Source organism: Pituophis catenifer, unplaced genomic scaffold (genome assembly GCF_029215685.1).
Source record: "Pituophis catenifer annectens isolate HBS135680 unplaced genomic scaffold, rPitCat1.0.hap2 SCAF_5, whole genome shotgun sequence".
Taxonomy (NCBI): Eukaryota; Metazoa; Chordata; class Lepidosauria; order Squamata; family Colubridae; genus Pituophis; species Pituophis catenifer.
The window spans coordinates 89,357,894-89,375,065 of NW_027256885.1; the positions used below are offsets into that span (position 1 = coordinate 89,357,894).

At 45.6% G+C, this 17,172-nt stretch overlaps 1 protein-coding gene across 2 annotated transcripts; it reads left to right on the forward strand.

The window, feature by feature from the left end:
- Positions 1–885: 885 nt before the first annotated feature.
- On the forward strand, positions 886–16,515 carry BMI1 (BMI1 proto-oncogene, polycomb ring finger). 2 transcript variants are annotated; one of them, XM_070944447.1, is made up of 10 exons: positions 886–903; positions 11,418–11,549; positions 11,735–11,831; positions 12,466–12,521; positions 12,602–12,652; positions 12,823–12,931; positions 13,013–13,058; positions 13,657–13,755; positions 14,340–14,420; positions 14,533–16,515. In XM_070944447.1, exons 2-10 carry the CDS (start codon positions 11,438–11,440, stop codon positions 14,863–14,865), a joined length of 984 nt encoding a protein of 327 aa, XP_070800548.1. In that variant the 5' UTR covers positions 886–903; positions 11,418–11,437; the 3' UTR covers positions 14,866–16,515. The 2 variants fall into 2 exon arrangements, with proteins under 2 accessions (XP_070800548.1, XP_070800547.1); XM_070944446.1 differs by lacking the exon at positions 886–903 and adding an exon at positions 1,245–1,786.
- Positions 16,516–17,172: the final 657 nt, after the last annotated feature.

A 17,172-nucleotide genomic window follows, 5' to 3' on the forward strand; every position in this document is an offset into this window, starting at 1 on the left:
AGGGGGGCAGCACCAGAAGATAATTATATGGGGAAGGGATTGTTTAGTTTTGCCAGAGCAGCGCAAATCCCCTTCACATGAGAGAACTGTGATTCAGTGGGGGGGAGGGGGGGGAAGGTCTGGGACATCTTGGCCTAAGTAAAGGACGTGCTGAGCCGGGCCAGAAGGCAGTGGGATCTACGCTGGGGCTGAAGTCGCGCATGCCTGGGAAGCAGCGGGTCGGATGCCAAGGCGGGAAAATCCGCTCTAACGGAAAGGAGTGAAGGTAGAAGTGCCGAGATGATGCTCGGGGCTGATGGTTTCAGCTGCCATTTCCAGCCTCAACTTTCATAGTACCATTTGGACCGCTTTTCTAAGATTTCTGAGGTATCCTAACACTGAGGTGCCCAGGAGGACGTGAAGGAAGAATGTTAGATCTAGGTCGGTGTTGTGGGAGAAGAATCCTAGAGTCCTAGGGCGGAAGCCAACCATAGGTCTGGGGGCAAAGGAGGTCTGGGGAGAAATGCTGAGGTGGAAACTAGGGTGATGCACAACACTGCTAAAATGGTGGGCAACCTTTCTGAGTGTGTGTGGCACGCAGGGGAGGCAGGCAGTAAGAGAAAGGAGCAGAGAAGCTTCAGTACCAGAGGCTCGGAGTGGAGAGACTGAAGCCAAAGGTCTGTCTGCAGTTTCCGTCAGTTTATTGCGCCTTGAAAAGGGGGTGGGTAGCGTTTTTGTGTGAAAGGGTAGATTTTAGCCAATAAAAGGCAAGGAGCGGGGACACAGGGAGAGCTTTGTGAGTCCTTAAGCGAAAAAGGGATTGCTCGCTTGAGGTGACGCGGCGTGTAAAATCGGGAGAGGAATGGGAGCCGTGTGCAGAGCGGGGTAGGTGTGAAAGGTGGAAGGGACAAGGAAGGGAATACGGTATTGTAAGCGCGTGAGTGAGTGCGCGAGCGGGGAAGAAGAGCGGGAGGTGCCGCTGATTAAAGAACTAGCGAAGTGTGAGCGTGCAACTGAAGGGGAGAAGCGGAAGAGCAGGCGGAGGAAAGGGGAGGGCAGCGCACGAGGACGGAGGGGGGCGTCTGAGTCGCGGGATTAAGTCACAGGGAGGCTGACGCCTCTGACTACACACACGCCAATTCCCAGGCCACCCTTAAGAAATGAGAAAGTCCCACGTGATGCTGGCGGGGCGGGCGAACTCTGAGCCATTTGGGGGACGGCGTCAGTTTCCCCTGTGCGCCTTCACTGCTCCGCTCCCTCCATCTCCAGCACCACACGTCTCTCCACTACCTCCCCGCTTGCTCCTTCCACAACAGCAACTCTGATCTATTGCAAATATTTGCAATTATTTTTACAGAGAGGAAATTGGGGAAAGAAAGAGCTCTCTCGAAGGCAGGAGAGGGAAAAAGCAAGACCGGGGCTGGGGGAGCCGATAGACATAGCCGGAAGGAGAGCTTGGGACACGGAAAGACAATGGGCTGGTGGAAGAGGAAGAGTGGCATTCCAAACGGGCTGGGAAGGTTTTAGGAGCCCAACACTGGAGCTAAGTATTTTAAAGAGCGAGCGAGGTTGGGAAAGAGAAAGAAGAGAGAAAAGGAGACACCGAAAGGAAGAGGAGGGGAAAGGCAATCAGACTTGGAGTGAGCCCGAAGGAGAGTCGGCCGACTGTTTGGAGAACTAAAAGGAATTCGGCGCGGTGGCGGCAGCAATACGCTGATTGCAACTGACAGCCCCTATAGTTCGTTTCAAGATGGCCGCTTGCCTCACATTCATTTTCTGCTGAACGACTTTTAACTTTCATTCGCGGGTAGGTGTGCAGGGGCGCGATGTCTAGTTGAGGCCGAAGGACGATGGGGATTTCGCGGAGGGTTGGAAGGCTGCGAGGAAAAGCTTCGGTGTCCCCGAACTGTCCATATGGGGAAAGTGCCGACAGTCTCGGCTTCAGCCACAAGCACATTTTGCTCCTAGCGCGCGCGCCCAGAGACCGGCGGCTGCAACAGTAGCAGCCCAGGCACTTGCTTTACCTTAGTTCCACAACCAACTTTTGCAAATTTTCGTTCCTTTTCCCCCTGCCCTCGGTCGTAGAGCCCCTCCTGGATGCACGGCCCCGGAGCAGGATATTTGTATTTTCGGCTGAGACTAGCCGTCTTTGTTTATAGGCAGATTTCGATTGAAGAGGGACACTTCGTGCAATCGTGAGCTGCCTGGGTCACGGGAAGGCGATCGCTTACGAAACAAACGGGTCGTCCGGGGGTTCAAAAGCCACCGAACGCTCCCATTTTATAGGGGTGAGTTCTGCGGGGGGTTGCGATCTTGCTAGAGGGTTCGCCGAGCCTATGGGGACCCCCGGAGAAATGTTATTAACTTAAGTTCGGCCAACTTGTGTGGTGTGAAATGGCTTGGTAAGATGGCGATGGCGGTTCTCTTTTAGCGTGTCCTTTCGCATTTGTGCTTAAAATGCTGAAGTTTCTCCCGGCTTTGGAGGATAGGAGAGCGGAGTTTGACGCTGGAAATGTACCTTTGAGGAGAGAAGTTACCGCGTGTCTGATTCTTAAATAAGTAAACATGAAGAATTGGAGGAACTGCGTTGTAATAGGACATGCAGGCAGTTCGACTGCAGCTTTCTATCATTTAGCTGGGATTTCGCCTCTTCCCCACACCGTTCCAAATTGGATGAGGGAAGGTTAACTGAAGCATCTTGTTACTAGCCGAGATGTGATGGCTTTGCTCCTGACTCTTGGGGTGCTTGGGTAGGAAACTTGGTTCATGAAAAATCTTTCGGCCTTGACAGTGTAGACCCCACTACAGCTCAGCTTGTTTTGTTGTCTTAATGCCTGGCGGGAAGTAAATCAGGGGTATCTGATCCAATCTTATCTCCCTGCAAATAACCTTTCTCCCCAAATGGAAAATTAACCAGCTTCCTTTCCCACTTGCGTTTTTGTTATTCTCCCAATACTTTAGGACTTCTCTGTTTCAACTGGTCCTTCTTGGCATTCCAAAAATATAACTCTGAAGTGTAAGACTGATTTGTGTAGTTCTGTATTTTTCTGCCCTGTTCACTGTAAACTAGAACCCATTTGTTAGTACTATAGTTGGTTGGTGCGAAGCACCCCCACCCAATGTATTCAATATTTAATAGCTGGAAAGGAACGGCCACCTGTCTTTGCAGGAAGCCACCTGTTGGTTGTTCCAGGAGGTCCATTCACTGGATGCAGGAGTTTAGCTGGAGAGAATGTGGGTTGATGATACAAAACATACCCAATTTTTTTTTTTTGTTTAATGGGACTCTATCCACACTTTTTGAGGGAGTCTCTCATGGTTTGGGGAGAAATTTAAAACTGGAGCATCTAATCAAGGCATATATGACCAGGTTGCACATCTGACCCTGCAAACCTAGTTATTTTAGGTACCCTTGCTGAAATGACACCTCAGGGGATCTAGTGCCTGTTAATTTCTAATCTAAAGCGTCCATCCACCCAACTACCCATAAATTTGAGGTAACCCATGTTAGGCCTCCAAGCTTCAGCTGGCTGGCATAACAACTTTTTTCACTCCTTGTTTTCCCAGTGGAATACATGTCTGGGAGGGGGGCTGAAAATAAAATACAATATCCGGTGTTAAAGGTCAGTGTGTCTTGGCTACAGGAAAGTACATTAGTATGAAGATGGGGGACTTTGGAGAGGGAATAACAGTCCCAACTTCATCCCAGGTCGAGTTAGTGCTTTGAGTAATGAGATTTTCTTTCTTTTTTAAAAAATTTTTTTATTAAGCAGTTTTTTCCATTTTACATCACAATTTTCGTCATCTTTGCAACACTTCAATATCAGTATATATCCGGTATAAATACATTTTCCCCCTATATCTATGTAATTACATGTGGTTCCCTTATATATACTAATGCGTTCATTTATATACAGTATATAGTTATTACTCTAACATTTTACATTTTTTATCACATCATACTATAATACTGCATGTTCTTCATTTCTTTGTATTTATACTTTTTACTAATTTCTAGTTCCTTTATCCTCTTTCTTTGTTAATTTCCTAATCTGTACATCTATTCCTTTTTCACTTGTGTTTATAAATATGTGCATGGGAGTTGCTGTCACCCTTCCCTGGTGTGTAGCTTAAATTCAGGGTTGTTTAAGATACAAGATTTCAGCGATATCTCAGACGGGATCCTGGAGGAGGGGGTAACCTGGGTAATAACAAGCTTCAACCAACCAAGCTTCACGCTTGATTTGAGCCACTTAGGCAGAGGCTCTGTTTCCATGAATCGAAACGTGTTAGTAACACTTCTGAGTAACCTCCTCTGTGCCACACTGCTTGGCGAAGAATTTAAGTCCACCGAATTGCTCAACCCCTTATTCTACTTTTTGGCTTAGGCGTCCTGGATTGACTGCATCTTAGTTTGAACAAAATAGACGTGTTTTTTCATGGTGGTGGTGGTGGTGAGAGGGATTCCAATTATCTACTAAAGGTTGGGAAGGAGAAGTATATCCTTTGTTCATATCCTGAACGCTCTGGAACCAGTGGGCGAGGCTAGGCGTGGGGGCTCCTGTTTTCCTTGCCAACACCCAGCTCTAAGGCCAAGGTTATCGAATCTCTCCTTCCCCTTCTGCTCCAGACTTGTATATCTTTTGCTTTTCCACCCAAAGGATGATAAAAATAGCAATTCCCTCCATGCAGCAGTGGCATCTTTCCTTGTGTTTTTTCTTTCCTTCTCTTTTTCCACCCGGAGAAGAGGCACGTCGTAGAACAAGTGAAGTTTGGTAGTTGGCTTTGTTTTGAGGAATCCCATTTATACTCCCCGCCGCGTCTCCCACCCACCCCTTTGGGAACACTGGGCAGGAATTCAGGACTCTCTCCGAAGCGGCAGCGCATTTTCATTTCATTTCATTTTCATTTATTAAATTTTTATACCGCCCCTCTCCCGAAGGACTCGGGGCGGTGAACAGGTCTGGCGGTCCAGGATCAGTCGTATCCCTGGGGGTAACTCATTCCAGAGGGCAGGTGCCCCCACAGAGAAGGCTCTTCCCCTGGGGTTCACCAGCCGACATTGCCTGACCGACGGCACCCTGAGGAGACCCTCTCTGTGGGAGCGTATTGGCCGGTGGGAGGTTATCGGTGGCAGAAGGTGGTGTCGTAAATAACTGGGCCCTAAGACATGGGGCGCTTTGAAGATGAGAACCAATACCTTGAAGCGCACCCGGAAGACCACTGGAAGCCAATGCAGCTCGCGCAGGAGGTGTTACGTGGGAGCGCCATGTCACCCCCATAAGTACCCGCGCGTCTGCATTCTGCACCAGCTGGAGCCTCCGGGTGCTCCTCAAGGGGAGCCCCATGTAGAGAGCATTGCAGTAGTCTAGACGGGAAGTGACGAGGGCATGAGTGACCGTGCATAAGGAGTCCCGATCCAGAAAGGGGCGCAACTGGCGTATCAGGCGAACCTGATAGAAAGCCCCCCTGGCCACGGCTGTCATATGCTCTTCTAAAGACAGCCGTGCATCCAGGAGGACACCCAAGTTACGCGCCCTCTCCGTGGGGGCCAATGTCTCGCCCCCAATAGCCAGCGATGGCACCAGCTGGCTATATCGGGATGCCGGCAACCACAGCCACTCAGTCTTGGAGGGGTTGAGTCGGAGCCTGTTCCTCCCGATCCAGATCCGCACGGCCTCCAGGCACCGGGACATCACTTCAAGGGCATCGTTGGGGTGGTCTGGGGTGGAGATGTACAGTTGGGTGTCGTCAGCGTACAGATGGCACTGCACCCCAAAACCACAGATGATCTCACCCAGCGGCTTCACATAAATGTTGAACAGGAGAGGCGAGAGGACCAATCCTTGCGGCACCCCACAAACCAGGTGCCTTGAGGTCGACCTCTGCCCCCCAGCCAACACGGACTGCGACCGGTCGGAGATATAGGAGGAGAACCACCGTAAAACAGTGCCTCCCACTCCCAACCCCTCTAGCCGGTGCAGCATGATACCATGGTCGATGGTATCAAAAGCCGCTGAGAGGTCTAATAGGACCAGAACAGAGGAGCAACCCCTGTCCCGAGCCCTCTAGAGATCATCAACCAACGCGACCAATGCCGTTTCCGTGCTGTACCCGGGCCTGAAGCCGGACTGGAACGGATCTAGATAGACGGTTTCATCCAGGTACTGAGGGAGCTGTTGTGCCACCACACTCTCAACAACCTTTGCCAAAAAGCGAAGGTTGGAAACTGGACGATAGTTTGCCAAAACAGCTGGGTCCAAAGAGGGCTTCTTGAGGAGGGGCCTCACCACCGCCTCTTTCAAGGTGGGAGGCAAGAAACCCTCACTCAAGGAAGCGTTTATAATCCTCTGGAGCCAGCCTCGTGTAACCTCCCGGGTAGCCAGCACCAACCAGGAGGGACACGGGTCCAATAAACGTGGTTGCGTTCAACCTCCCCAGCATCCTGTCCACGTCCTCGGGGGTCACAGGGTCGAACTCATCCCAGATAACATTCTCAAGACACACCTCGGACAACCCGCCTGAACCCACCCAGTCAGAGTCCAAGCCTTCCCGAATTTGAGCAACTTTATCGTGCAGATAATGCGCAAAATCCTCAGCACTCCCTTGCAAGGGGTCTTCCTGCGCTCCCAGATGGAGAAGGGAGCGGGTCACCCTAAACAAGGCGGCTGGGCGATTATCTGCCGACGCGATAAGAGCAGAAAAGTAGTTACACTTCGCCGCTTTTATCGCCACTAAGTAGGTCTTGATATAAGACCTCACTAGTGTACAGTCAGATTCGGAACGACTAGCCCTCCAACTACTCTCTAGGCGACTTTTCTGGTGCTTCATCTCCCTCAGCTCCTCGGGAGAACCAAGGAGCTGGGCAGATTCGGCGCCGGGTCAGAGGCCACAAAGGCACGACCAGATCTAAAGCACCAGCAGCCGCCCTATCCCAGGCGGCCACCAGGTCTTCCCTCAAGTCGTGAGCCAGAGTCTCAGGAAATGGCCCAAGCTCCATTTGGAACCTATCAGGATCCATCAGGCGCCTGGGGCGGAACCATCTAATCCAGTGGTTCTCAACCTTCCTAATGCCGCAACCCTTTAATACAGTTCCTCATGTTGTGGTTACCCCCAACCAGGGGTGGGTTCTAAAATTTTTTACTACCGGTTCTGTGGGTGTGGCTTATTTTGTGGGCGTGGCTTGGAGGTCATGTGACTGGGTGGGCGTGGCTAGCTGGTCATGTGACCGGGTGGCCATGGCTATGTGTATAGGCACTACTCAGAGGGCTGAAAAAAGTCATTTCTGACAGGTCCTCACACTTTTGACTGGTCCTCACACTTATGACCATCCTCACATTTATGCCCGTGCAGCATTCTTAACAACCATGTCACTCATTTCACAACTGCTTCTTTTCACCATGGTGATAAGATAGGGCAAAAAAGGTAAAATGTGAGGATAGTCGTAAATTCGAGATCTGGTCAAAAGTGTAAGGACCAGTCAAAAATAACTTTTTCAGCCCTCTGAGTAGTCCATATGCACAAAAGGACTACCCAGAGGGCTGAAAAAAAGTGATTTTTGACAGGTCCTCGCACTTTTGACCAGTCTTCCCACTTATGACTGGTCATCATTTATGCCCATTGTAGCATTCTTAACAACCGTGTCACTTATTTCACAACTGCTTCTCTTCACCATGGTAACAAGATAGGGCAAAAACATAAAATGTGAGGACAGTCATAAGTTCGAGGACTGGTCAAAAGTGCGAGGACCAGTCAAAAATAACTTTTTCAGCCCTCTGAGTAGTCCATATGCATCAAAGGATACAGCAATAGAGAGGGATGAAGGAAGGGAAGGGAAATTAGAGTAGGAGTGAGGGTAAGAGAGGGAGGAAGAGAGGAGGAGGAGAGAGGAAGTAGGGAGGAGAAGAAGAGGGGGAGGAAGAGAAAGTAAGAAGGAAAGAAAAGAGAGAGGTGGTAGGTTTGAGGAGAAAGATTGCTGTACAATAAAAAAGATGAAAGGGAAGAAAGCCAACCCCAAACAAATATAAAGATATTAAGATAAAGAATGAATTGTTAAACTTTAAAGAAAAAAAGAAAACAAATATGAATAAATAACAATAATTAGAAACACACATACAAACATACAATGTATTTTCTTTGAACAGAGTATTTGGCCGGTTCACAAATTTAAACAGTGTTTAGTCATTTCAATTAAATTTACAATTTCTATATTTCCTTTTTGCCATATTTATTCCTCATCTATTTTTGTAAAAAAACCAATATTACCCTTCATCCTCATCTCTAATCTTAATCAAATTCAATTTTTCCCTTCTATTCTATATTATACCCCTTCCCATTGTCATCTATTTTTATATCCATCCTCACATTGGTTAATTATGTAATATTACAGTTGTTTAATATAAATTCAACATTTTAATATAAATCAGTTATATAACTACCTTTTTTGTATATTAATCAATATGAACATGAATATTCCAATTATTTCCATGCCATACAATTTCTTACAAATCAATTAATTATATTTACCAATAATAATAAACCAAATAATTTCCCCCATATATTCCTCCAAACCACAACTTAACCATTTCTGCTTTCAACACAATATACAATTAATAGTATCTCAATTATTACAATTCCCTAGTTAAATAGAGCTTTTTTTCTTTTGTGTTTTAAAATCTTGAACTCTCCTCTTTTTCCCTAAATTTCCCATTGTTTGCACCTACCTTTTTTGGTGAGGAAAAAGAAAAGAAATCTGCCTGCCTAATTTTCCAACATTGCAGCAACAACAAAGCCAACAGCCTGCTTTACTTTCAGTTTCGTTTTTCAGCATAGCTGGGGGAAAAAAATTGCTCCAGCAAGCAGCAGAGCCCTGAGCAAATCAGCTGAGAGTCGGGAGCCGATCTAATCAAGGGCTAATTAGCCTATGCTGAAGCTCCGCGGGCCAATAAAATTACAAAAAAACACCGAACCATTTGTTAAATTGCTGGCTCGCCTGCCCCTCGCCCACCACTATTTATTGGCAATAAATAGTGGTGCGGAGGGGCGGGGCAAGCCAGCAATTTAACAAACGGTTCGGCTGAACCCCCTAGAACCGGCAGAATCCCACCACTGGCTATAGGGCGGCCCTTTGAAGCCCCGCGGCAAGAATTGAAACAGTTTTTTTTCCTCTAGCCATCAGCTGGGACTCAGGAGGCAGCAATAGATTGGGAGTGGGCGGGGTAAGCGAACGGCCCGCGATCCAACAGAGCAGAGAGTGAGGGTGAGTGAAGGCGTGGGGGGGGGGCGAGAGAGGGCTTTGGCGACCCCTGTGAAATGGCCGTTCGACCCACAAAGGGGTCGCGACCCCCAGGTTGAGAACCGCTGATCTAATCGGTTCCGCCTCTCTGCGGTGGTGTGTAGCCGTCGGAAAGTCAAGTCTAAGGAGGGAATGGTCTGACCATAACAAGGGTTCAATGACTATATCCCCTGTATCTAGGCCATTCAACCACTGACCAGAGATGAAAACCAAGTCCAGCGTGTTTCCTCCTGTGTGAGTGGGGCCCTGAATTAACTGGGTCAGGTCCATGGCTGTCATGGAAGCCATGAACTCCCAAGCCACCTCAGACGTTTCACCGATGGACGGCAGGTTGTAATCCCCCATGACTAAAAGCCTGGGGGTATCAACCGCCACCCCGGCTATAACGTTGAGCTCGGGCAGGGCCGCTGCCACGCAGCAAGGAGCCAGGTACGCAATCAGCAGGCCCATCTGCCTCCCATGGCTCCACTTCACAAGGAGAGACTCACAACCGGCTATCTGAGGTACAGTGGCCTCCCTAGGATCAACACTGCCTCGACTGCGGTGTGTTCAGAATTTAACAATGTGCTTCGCGACTGAGGCTGAGCGTAACCTCCCGCCGTAATTTTTTCCTTGCTGGGCGGGAGCGAGGTGCCTCGGGTGAGGATTTCCTTGGATACTTGCTCTGCTCTCTTCTCTTCCCAGCTGTAGTCCGAGAGCCGCGGGTAGATTTGCAGCCCTCCCGGGACCTACGTCCGGGCAACCTTGGGCTGCCAAGAGTGGGATGCCCACGTGGGCCCGGACGTGGGTGTGCTTAGGACACTGTTGGATCCAGGCCCGGTCCGTTGCAAAGGCTGCTGCTCCTCTAAAGTCTCCACGAGCCCGAGGGGTCCAACTTTTTTTTAACTCTGTGCTTTAGCGATCCAAGAGTCAAGTTCAGATCCCGTACTTTCTTGCCCATGGCCGACGTGGGCGGAGGCCCCGAGAGAAAACGAAAGGCCTGAGAGGAGCCTCTGGCTTTCGGCCTGGCGTCAACCCCAGTGCTGGCTCTGGTCGCCCTCTAGGCCTCCTACCGCAGCCCAGCTTTTGACGTCCCCCTCCCCTCAAGTGCACTGCTCGGAAGGGGAACTTTGGCCACACCAGCAGCACCCGACCGGGGTCCTTCTACCGGGTCCCACACCTCTGGCCATGCCCCTGGTTCTTTTCCACAGCAGCACCCTGAGCCCGACCTTCTCCTTTTCCCCCGCTTGCTCCTTACCCCTGGGGCACCAACCTCTGCTCCAGAAGGGACTCGGCTCTTTTCCGCGCCGTCTCTCCAAACCAGCGCGCCTATTCCTTGCGCCCCCTTGCTCCTTGCCCCCCCCCTTCCCAGCCTGGCCCCTCCCCCCTGGTGCCTCTGAGTGGTGGCAGGATGCCAAGTAAAAGTGTAAGTTGCTATAGCAACCCCTCTCGGAAGAACGGTTCTGAAGACGTCTCGGTTTCGAGACGTCTTCAGAGAGACGCTAGCAGCAGAGCCCAGTTCCTGGGCCCGGCCTCCTCTTCTCCCACCTGTTCTGACCAGTCTCATCAATGCCTGCTAGCCCTTGTTCCGAGATGCGGGGCCCAACCTCGCGAGCCAGCCAATCCTCCCTCCCTTGCTTGCTTTTTCCTTCCTCTCCCTCGCTGCTTCAACCACGGCCACCGCACCCCCTTCCTCTTCTCGCCGGAAATGCCCAGGACAACGTCCGCGTCTGCACTGGGATCGCTTCCCACCCCCCGCTTGCCCCGTTCTCCTCTCCGCAGCCCCGATCTGCGATTTTCCGGCAGTGCTATGGGGGAAGGGAGGCCTGTCCTGGGATAAGTGCCCCGAGAAGCCGCCTCCGCCCGCCCCAGGCATCCCCTCTTGACACCTCTGCGCTGGGCTACGGGCAGGTGAGCACTGGGCAGAAGGAGACCCACTTTACGTGAGCACTGGGCAGAAGGAGACCCACTTTACGTCCTGCTTCTTTGCGCTAAGGCTCTTGGCTCTGCGGCTCTTCACCGCCTTTTTCTCGCCTGAACCGGATGGTTTCTTTTCTTTGAGGGGGAGGCCACTTTTAGCCGCGGGGAAGTGAAGGGATCGCGTTGGCTGGCACCTCCGCACTTTCCCCTGGGTGCTTAAAACGTTCCTCTTTGTCTTTTACAGTTTCCTCTAATTGAGCCAAAATGCATCGCACCACCTGCATCAAAATTACTGAGCTCAACCCCCATCTCATGTGTGTGATCTGCGGAGGGTATTTCATTGATGCTACCACGATCATCGAGTGCCTGCACTCCTGTAAGTCCTGCTTGGTTGCTTCTCATCAGGGAAAGGGGCCTGCTGCCAGCCAGCCCTCCTTGTCCCTTGGTCCTGTTGGAGCAAGGTCTCTGGGTTTAGAAATAACAGCTGAAGACCTTGCCTTGATTCTGTTTTATAATCTTATTTCTGCACAATTCTATGTCTATGATTTTTTTCCCTTGTAGTCTGTAAGACTTGTATTGTGCACTACTTGGAGAGCAGCAAGTATTGTCCCATTTGCGATGTCCAAGTTCACAAAACTAGGCCTCTTTTGAACATACGGTAGGAAAAAGACAACTAAATACTTTGTTATATTGTGACTTTTCACATTTAATATTTCTTTGGGTGCAACCTCATTGCCAACACAAATCTGAAAAAAGATGTTAGTTCAGGACACATAATTGTATTGTTTCCATAAGCATCTGTCTTACATTTCAGTCAGTCATTTTTCTTCTTTTTCTACATCAGAAGCCCATTTGTTCCTTTTATCTTTCTTCTTTTCTTTCTTACCCTGTCCAAATTGTAATTAAAATTGTTTTATTCTCATGTAAGTGTACATATTAATTTCCTGTATTTTTTGGTATTGCTCTTTATAAATATATTGATAAAGAAATGCAAAAGTTAAATGCTTTTCAAAAATCTTCCTTATTGAGTTGCATTTCATTGGCTTTTTTATGGTTACTTCTCTTTATTAAGTACCTACATTAATACAATGGTGTCAGTCTAATCAGATATCTTTCTACCAAAGCAAAACAAAAATACAGATACCTTAATAGCATAGATCTAAAATTATATAAAACAATTTAAAACTGGTTAAAGCTTTGGTTAAAAATTCTCAACCAAGCTACTTTTGGATCTGGAAAGTTGTGAATATTAACATCATTTTAAATTGAGTGTCTTGGATTTTATATTTCAGGTCTGATAAAACTCTCCAAGACATTGTGTACAAGTTAGTACCAGGTCTTTTCAAAAGTAAGTAAACAATTAGATTGAACAGTAATAAAAAGTGTTGAACTTGAAGAGAGGAGTAACAAAAACATGCTTTCTCTTAGATGAAATGAAAAGAAGAAGAGATTTTTATGCCGCTCATCCATCTGCTGATGGTAAAAAAAAAAGCCTCAGTTTATGATTTTATATAGAATTGCCTTTTAATGCAGAAGCTAAGGTTGTAAAACATTTTATATACTATTTCAGTGATCATGCAAAGCAAAGTTTTTTTACTCTTTCTGATTTGAATTTTAAAATATAACTTGCTGTGAAAATTTATGTGCAGCTGCCAATGGCTCTAATGAAGAAAGAGGAGAAGTTGCAGATGAAGACAAAAGGATTATAACAGATGATGAGTTAATAAGCTTGTCTATTGAGTTCTTTGACCAAAATAGGTAAGTTGTAAAAGTAGTATCTTACTTTGTCAGTACAATCTTTATAATAGTACATTATAATAGTATATGTCCTTTTTCTAGAGTTGAACAGAAAGGAAGCAATGAGAAAGAGAAAGCCAAAGAGGAGGTAAGTAGATTGTTAAACATCTATGGAGATTCTCAGTCATCCAGGTCATGGTTGTCCCAAAGGTGCTTTTTCAAGAGGCAAATGGACTTTCTGGTTTTTCTTTGAAGATGTTTCGCGAAATGTCTTCAAAGAAAAACTAGAAAGTCCACTTGCCTCTTGAAAAAGCACCTTTGGGATAAGTAGATTGTTGGTTCCTTGACACTTACATTCCTTATTCAGAAAATAAAATATATTAATATTTGTTTTTATTTCCTTAAGTATAGAAGTAGTTATTCTGCAGACAATGAATATGCCTTCTTAGTAATTAAAATAAGGTTGATAAAAATAAGTTGGGGTTCTTTTTGTATTGGGGGACTTCCTCCTATTTTTTCCCTTCCTTAGTATATTTAATTTTTAAGAATTAAATCCTAAAAAAAACCTAATAAGCATGTACTTTGCATCTTATCTCATTGATTTTGGATCACCAGTGAGCATTTAGATTTCATACAGCTAGTTTTAACGACAGTTCCATGTATTTCTATCTAACTGTATTAAAATGAACTTTAGTATCAGATTTTGAATGGTGTCTATTATTGTCTCAACCAAATGCCCCTCCCAGGCCAAAGATAAAAGATATTTACGCTGTCCTGCAGCAATGACTGTAATGCACTTGAGAAAGTTTCTCCGGAGCAAAATGGACATACCGAATGCTTTTCAGGTACTTCTGACCTATGGACATAGATAGGGAAGAACGTGCACAAAAGAGTTAGCAAAAGAGTTATTTAAACTTCAATTCTTTGGAAAAGAATTGGTCATAGTGTTAATACTAAAGTCCACTCTCTAAGTGGAAAAATGTGGATTCTAATTATTAAGGGAAAATATATATCTTAAGAAAAGGGGGAAATCAAAGGTCTATTTTTCATGGGCTGTCAGATTTTCTGTTGCTCTATCCCTGAAAACACTAATAAATGCTTGTTTTAGACTGGGCAAAATGTTTGAAATCTTTTTCATGTTAAAGATTGCTAAATTGAATTGCTTTTGTTAATTGTTTTTGCTTCTGGAATTAAGCTGCAGCATCTTTAGATAAAAGACCTGGATTTCAAAATGTGTTCCCCAATCATATTGTAAGCTCTTGGATGTAAAAGCAAAATTCTTCTCAACTGAGTCAACATATTTTTGAATTTCAGCTAGAATGTGTGATGTTTGGATTAGGGTAGTATAGTAGATACCACACTGCAGTTATGTAGTCTTTCCCACTTCCATGCCACGTTAAATGAAGTTTAATTTCATCTCTCTTATTAGGTTGATGTTATGTATGAAGAAGAGCCTTTGAAGGACTACTACACACTAATGGACATAGCATACATTTACACTTGGAGAAGGGTAAATACATCGAGAGGCCTTCCCTTCCAGGTTTTGGACAAGTTGGGCCAGAGGGGTGGGAAACAAAAATAAACCACCTGATGAGGGTTTCCCTTTTGGCTTTCTTTGGCAGAATGGCCCCCTCCCTTTAAAGTACCGTGTGCGTCCGACTTGCAAGAGAATGAAGATTGGTGGCCAGCAGCATGATGGCTTGCACAACAGTGGGGATTTGGAAAGTGACTCTGGCAGTGAAAAAGCCAGCAGCCCTGAAGGAGGCACTCTTTCCACTTCCTCCTGTGTGCTCAATCCCAGCACTCCTGTGCAGTCTCCCCACCCCCAGTTCCCCCACATCTCTAGCACTATGAATGGAACCTGCGGCACTCCCAGCAGTAACCACCATGCCTCCTTTACCAACAGAACCCAAAAAGTGTCAGTGAACAGTTGCTCTGTGACTTCTTCTGGTTGACCAGCATAAACTCTCCTTTCTGATTCTCAAAACTGGATGCCAAGGTTACAGGTTATGGCTCTTTTTCTGCCCTTTGGTCTCTATTGCGCCACACCATTAAGCTTTATAGTTGCAAATTCCAGGAGTGTCTATACCTGATAGTTAATAAAAGTAATAATGATTGGATATTAAATGGGTGGACAAGAGATGGACTTTGTTATATTAAACAGCCACTGCAGCGACCAATTTCTTAACGACCAGCAACATAAAAAAAAACACCAATCACAGATATTTCTGGAGTATTTTATTTTTTATTTCCAATTATTGATCTGTTTCCTGATTTGGAGTCAGAAGTGTCTGTCAATGGATGGCTATCACAAATGAAACCCAAATTTTGTAAATTCAGATTCATTTCCTACATATCTTTCAGATTATGGAACTGTGGTTCTGCTGTTTTGTGGACTCTCATTGAAAGCAAGTGCTTTTTTTTCCTTCTCCACTTTGAGATGCTGAGATGCATAAATGCCAGATTGAATATGCATAAAACAATGCATATATGTAGCCACACCACTGTGAATATCAATGCATTTGCTTTATTAGCCATTTTGATTTGTAGTTTGCACCCATGACTTTTCTGCAACGGCTGAAGCCATTGAAAGACCAGAAAGGAAGGGAAGAGGAAAGTTGTATGGAAGAAAAGAAGGAAGAGGGGCAGTCCAAGTTCAGATTTAAAGCGGGTATTGCCATTTATTTTACTGGCTGGTTTAAAGAAAAAATTGTGCAAGAAAACAAGATAAGCTCTTGTGGCATTGTGAGCGTGTGGAAAAATGCCATATTGTTATATGACAAAACAGGAAGCAGTACTGTATGACATTTATGAAGAAAAAAAATTGTTTCATGCAGTGTCATCACAGATGCTTCTTGGAGTGGGAGTAGGGGGAATCCTGCTAAAGGAGCTACAAACCCTTTGCCTTGAAAGTGGGAAAACTACTGTAGTTTCCATCTCCACTAACCTGGAAGCAATTGACAATAGCGAAAGGATTTCATGGGCCTTGTCTATTTCCCAGGATTTTTACATTTACTCAACATAGTTTTTAATGCTGGGGAGGGGAGGGCAAGGGAGGCCTTGGAGAAAAAGGAGGAACATGGGAAAGGATAGGGATATGTGGTTATTTTTCTCCCAGCAAAGGCACAAAAATGCATATAAGACGCCATAAAGTATACAGGAACCTTTTTCATTTATTCTGTCTAAAGAAACCAGTAAATTGAGATGAAGGCTTTTTATCTACATTTAATACATATGTACAGTATGCATATGATACAGTACTAACTTGGTTAAAGATTAACAGGCACATTGATATTTTCCAATGAGCTGCCTGAAAGCCTTTCTGGAAAATAGTTTTCTGAAGAGATCAGCTTTTTTGAGGTTGAGTGGGAAGGCTTGAAAATGCAAGTCTCTTGAAGAAACTTCAATACCTTTCAGTCTGTGCTTTGCTTTGGTCAAAATGAGTGTGGTGTGTATGCTCTTTCTTCACTCATAAGTTACACATTTGTGAGAGTGTTTATCCTATATGCCTATTGTTTTATGTTTGTACAGGGATATTGTAGCTAAGTATTTCGTTGTATGTGTGCAAAAAAAGAAGAAAGCACAATTCTATGCTTTGTCTTGCTTACAGTCATTAAATAATTACTTTTACATATACCTGCCTTCTTTTGATGTAAATATTTAGATCCCCCCCCCCATCTGCTAAAAGAAATTATCTAGACATAGTGCATATGACTTGGAATTTCAGAGGAAGGCTTTAGTTAACTAAACTCAGTTTATTCTTAAGTAGAAAACATTTATTTTCAGAGAAGACCAAGTGAAAGTAAAGCAGTTGATTGTGGATCATCACTATATTGCTGGAGTCAACTGGATTCAGTTTCTTAAGTACAGCATCTATTCTGAAGTTAGGTCAAAAAGTTTAATGTGGCCTAGCCCAAGATAAGGACAGAGGGTGATATACGTACTGTATTCACTTTCATGCCAAGAAATCATCCCAGGTGGTTGAGATATGAAAAAAACCAAACACAAATGGATTGAACAAAGAAAATAAAATGCTTAAGTTTTTCCCATATATCTAAGTGATTTCTACATATAGTTGTATAAATTACTGAAACCCTCTCCCAAGTGATCCAAATCCATCTAAATATGTATCTTTGTAGTTTCTGGCTATATTCCTTTCTCTGCCCCATTATTAGTGAAAATAATTTTGGTTTGTCAGAGAAAATAAGTCTCTTTCCCCAACTGTATTACTTCTGGAAAATTCTCATTTATTTTAAGGAAGA

Coding starts and splice junctions, on each gene's coding strand:
- BMI1 (XM_070944447.1), top strand. CDS start 11,438: ATGCATCGCACCACCTGCATCAAAATTACTGAGCTCAACCCCCATCTC. Junction 12,932..13,012: donor GAGTTCTTTGACCAAAATAG/GTAAGTTGTAAA, acceptor TCCTTTTTCTAG/AGTTGAACAGAAAGGAAGCA. Junction 13,756..14,339: donor ACATACCGAATGCTTTTCAG/GTACTTCTGACC, acceptor CTCTCTTATTAG/GTTGATGTTATGTATGAAGA.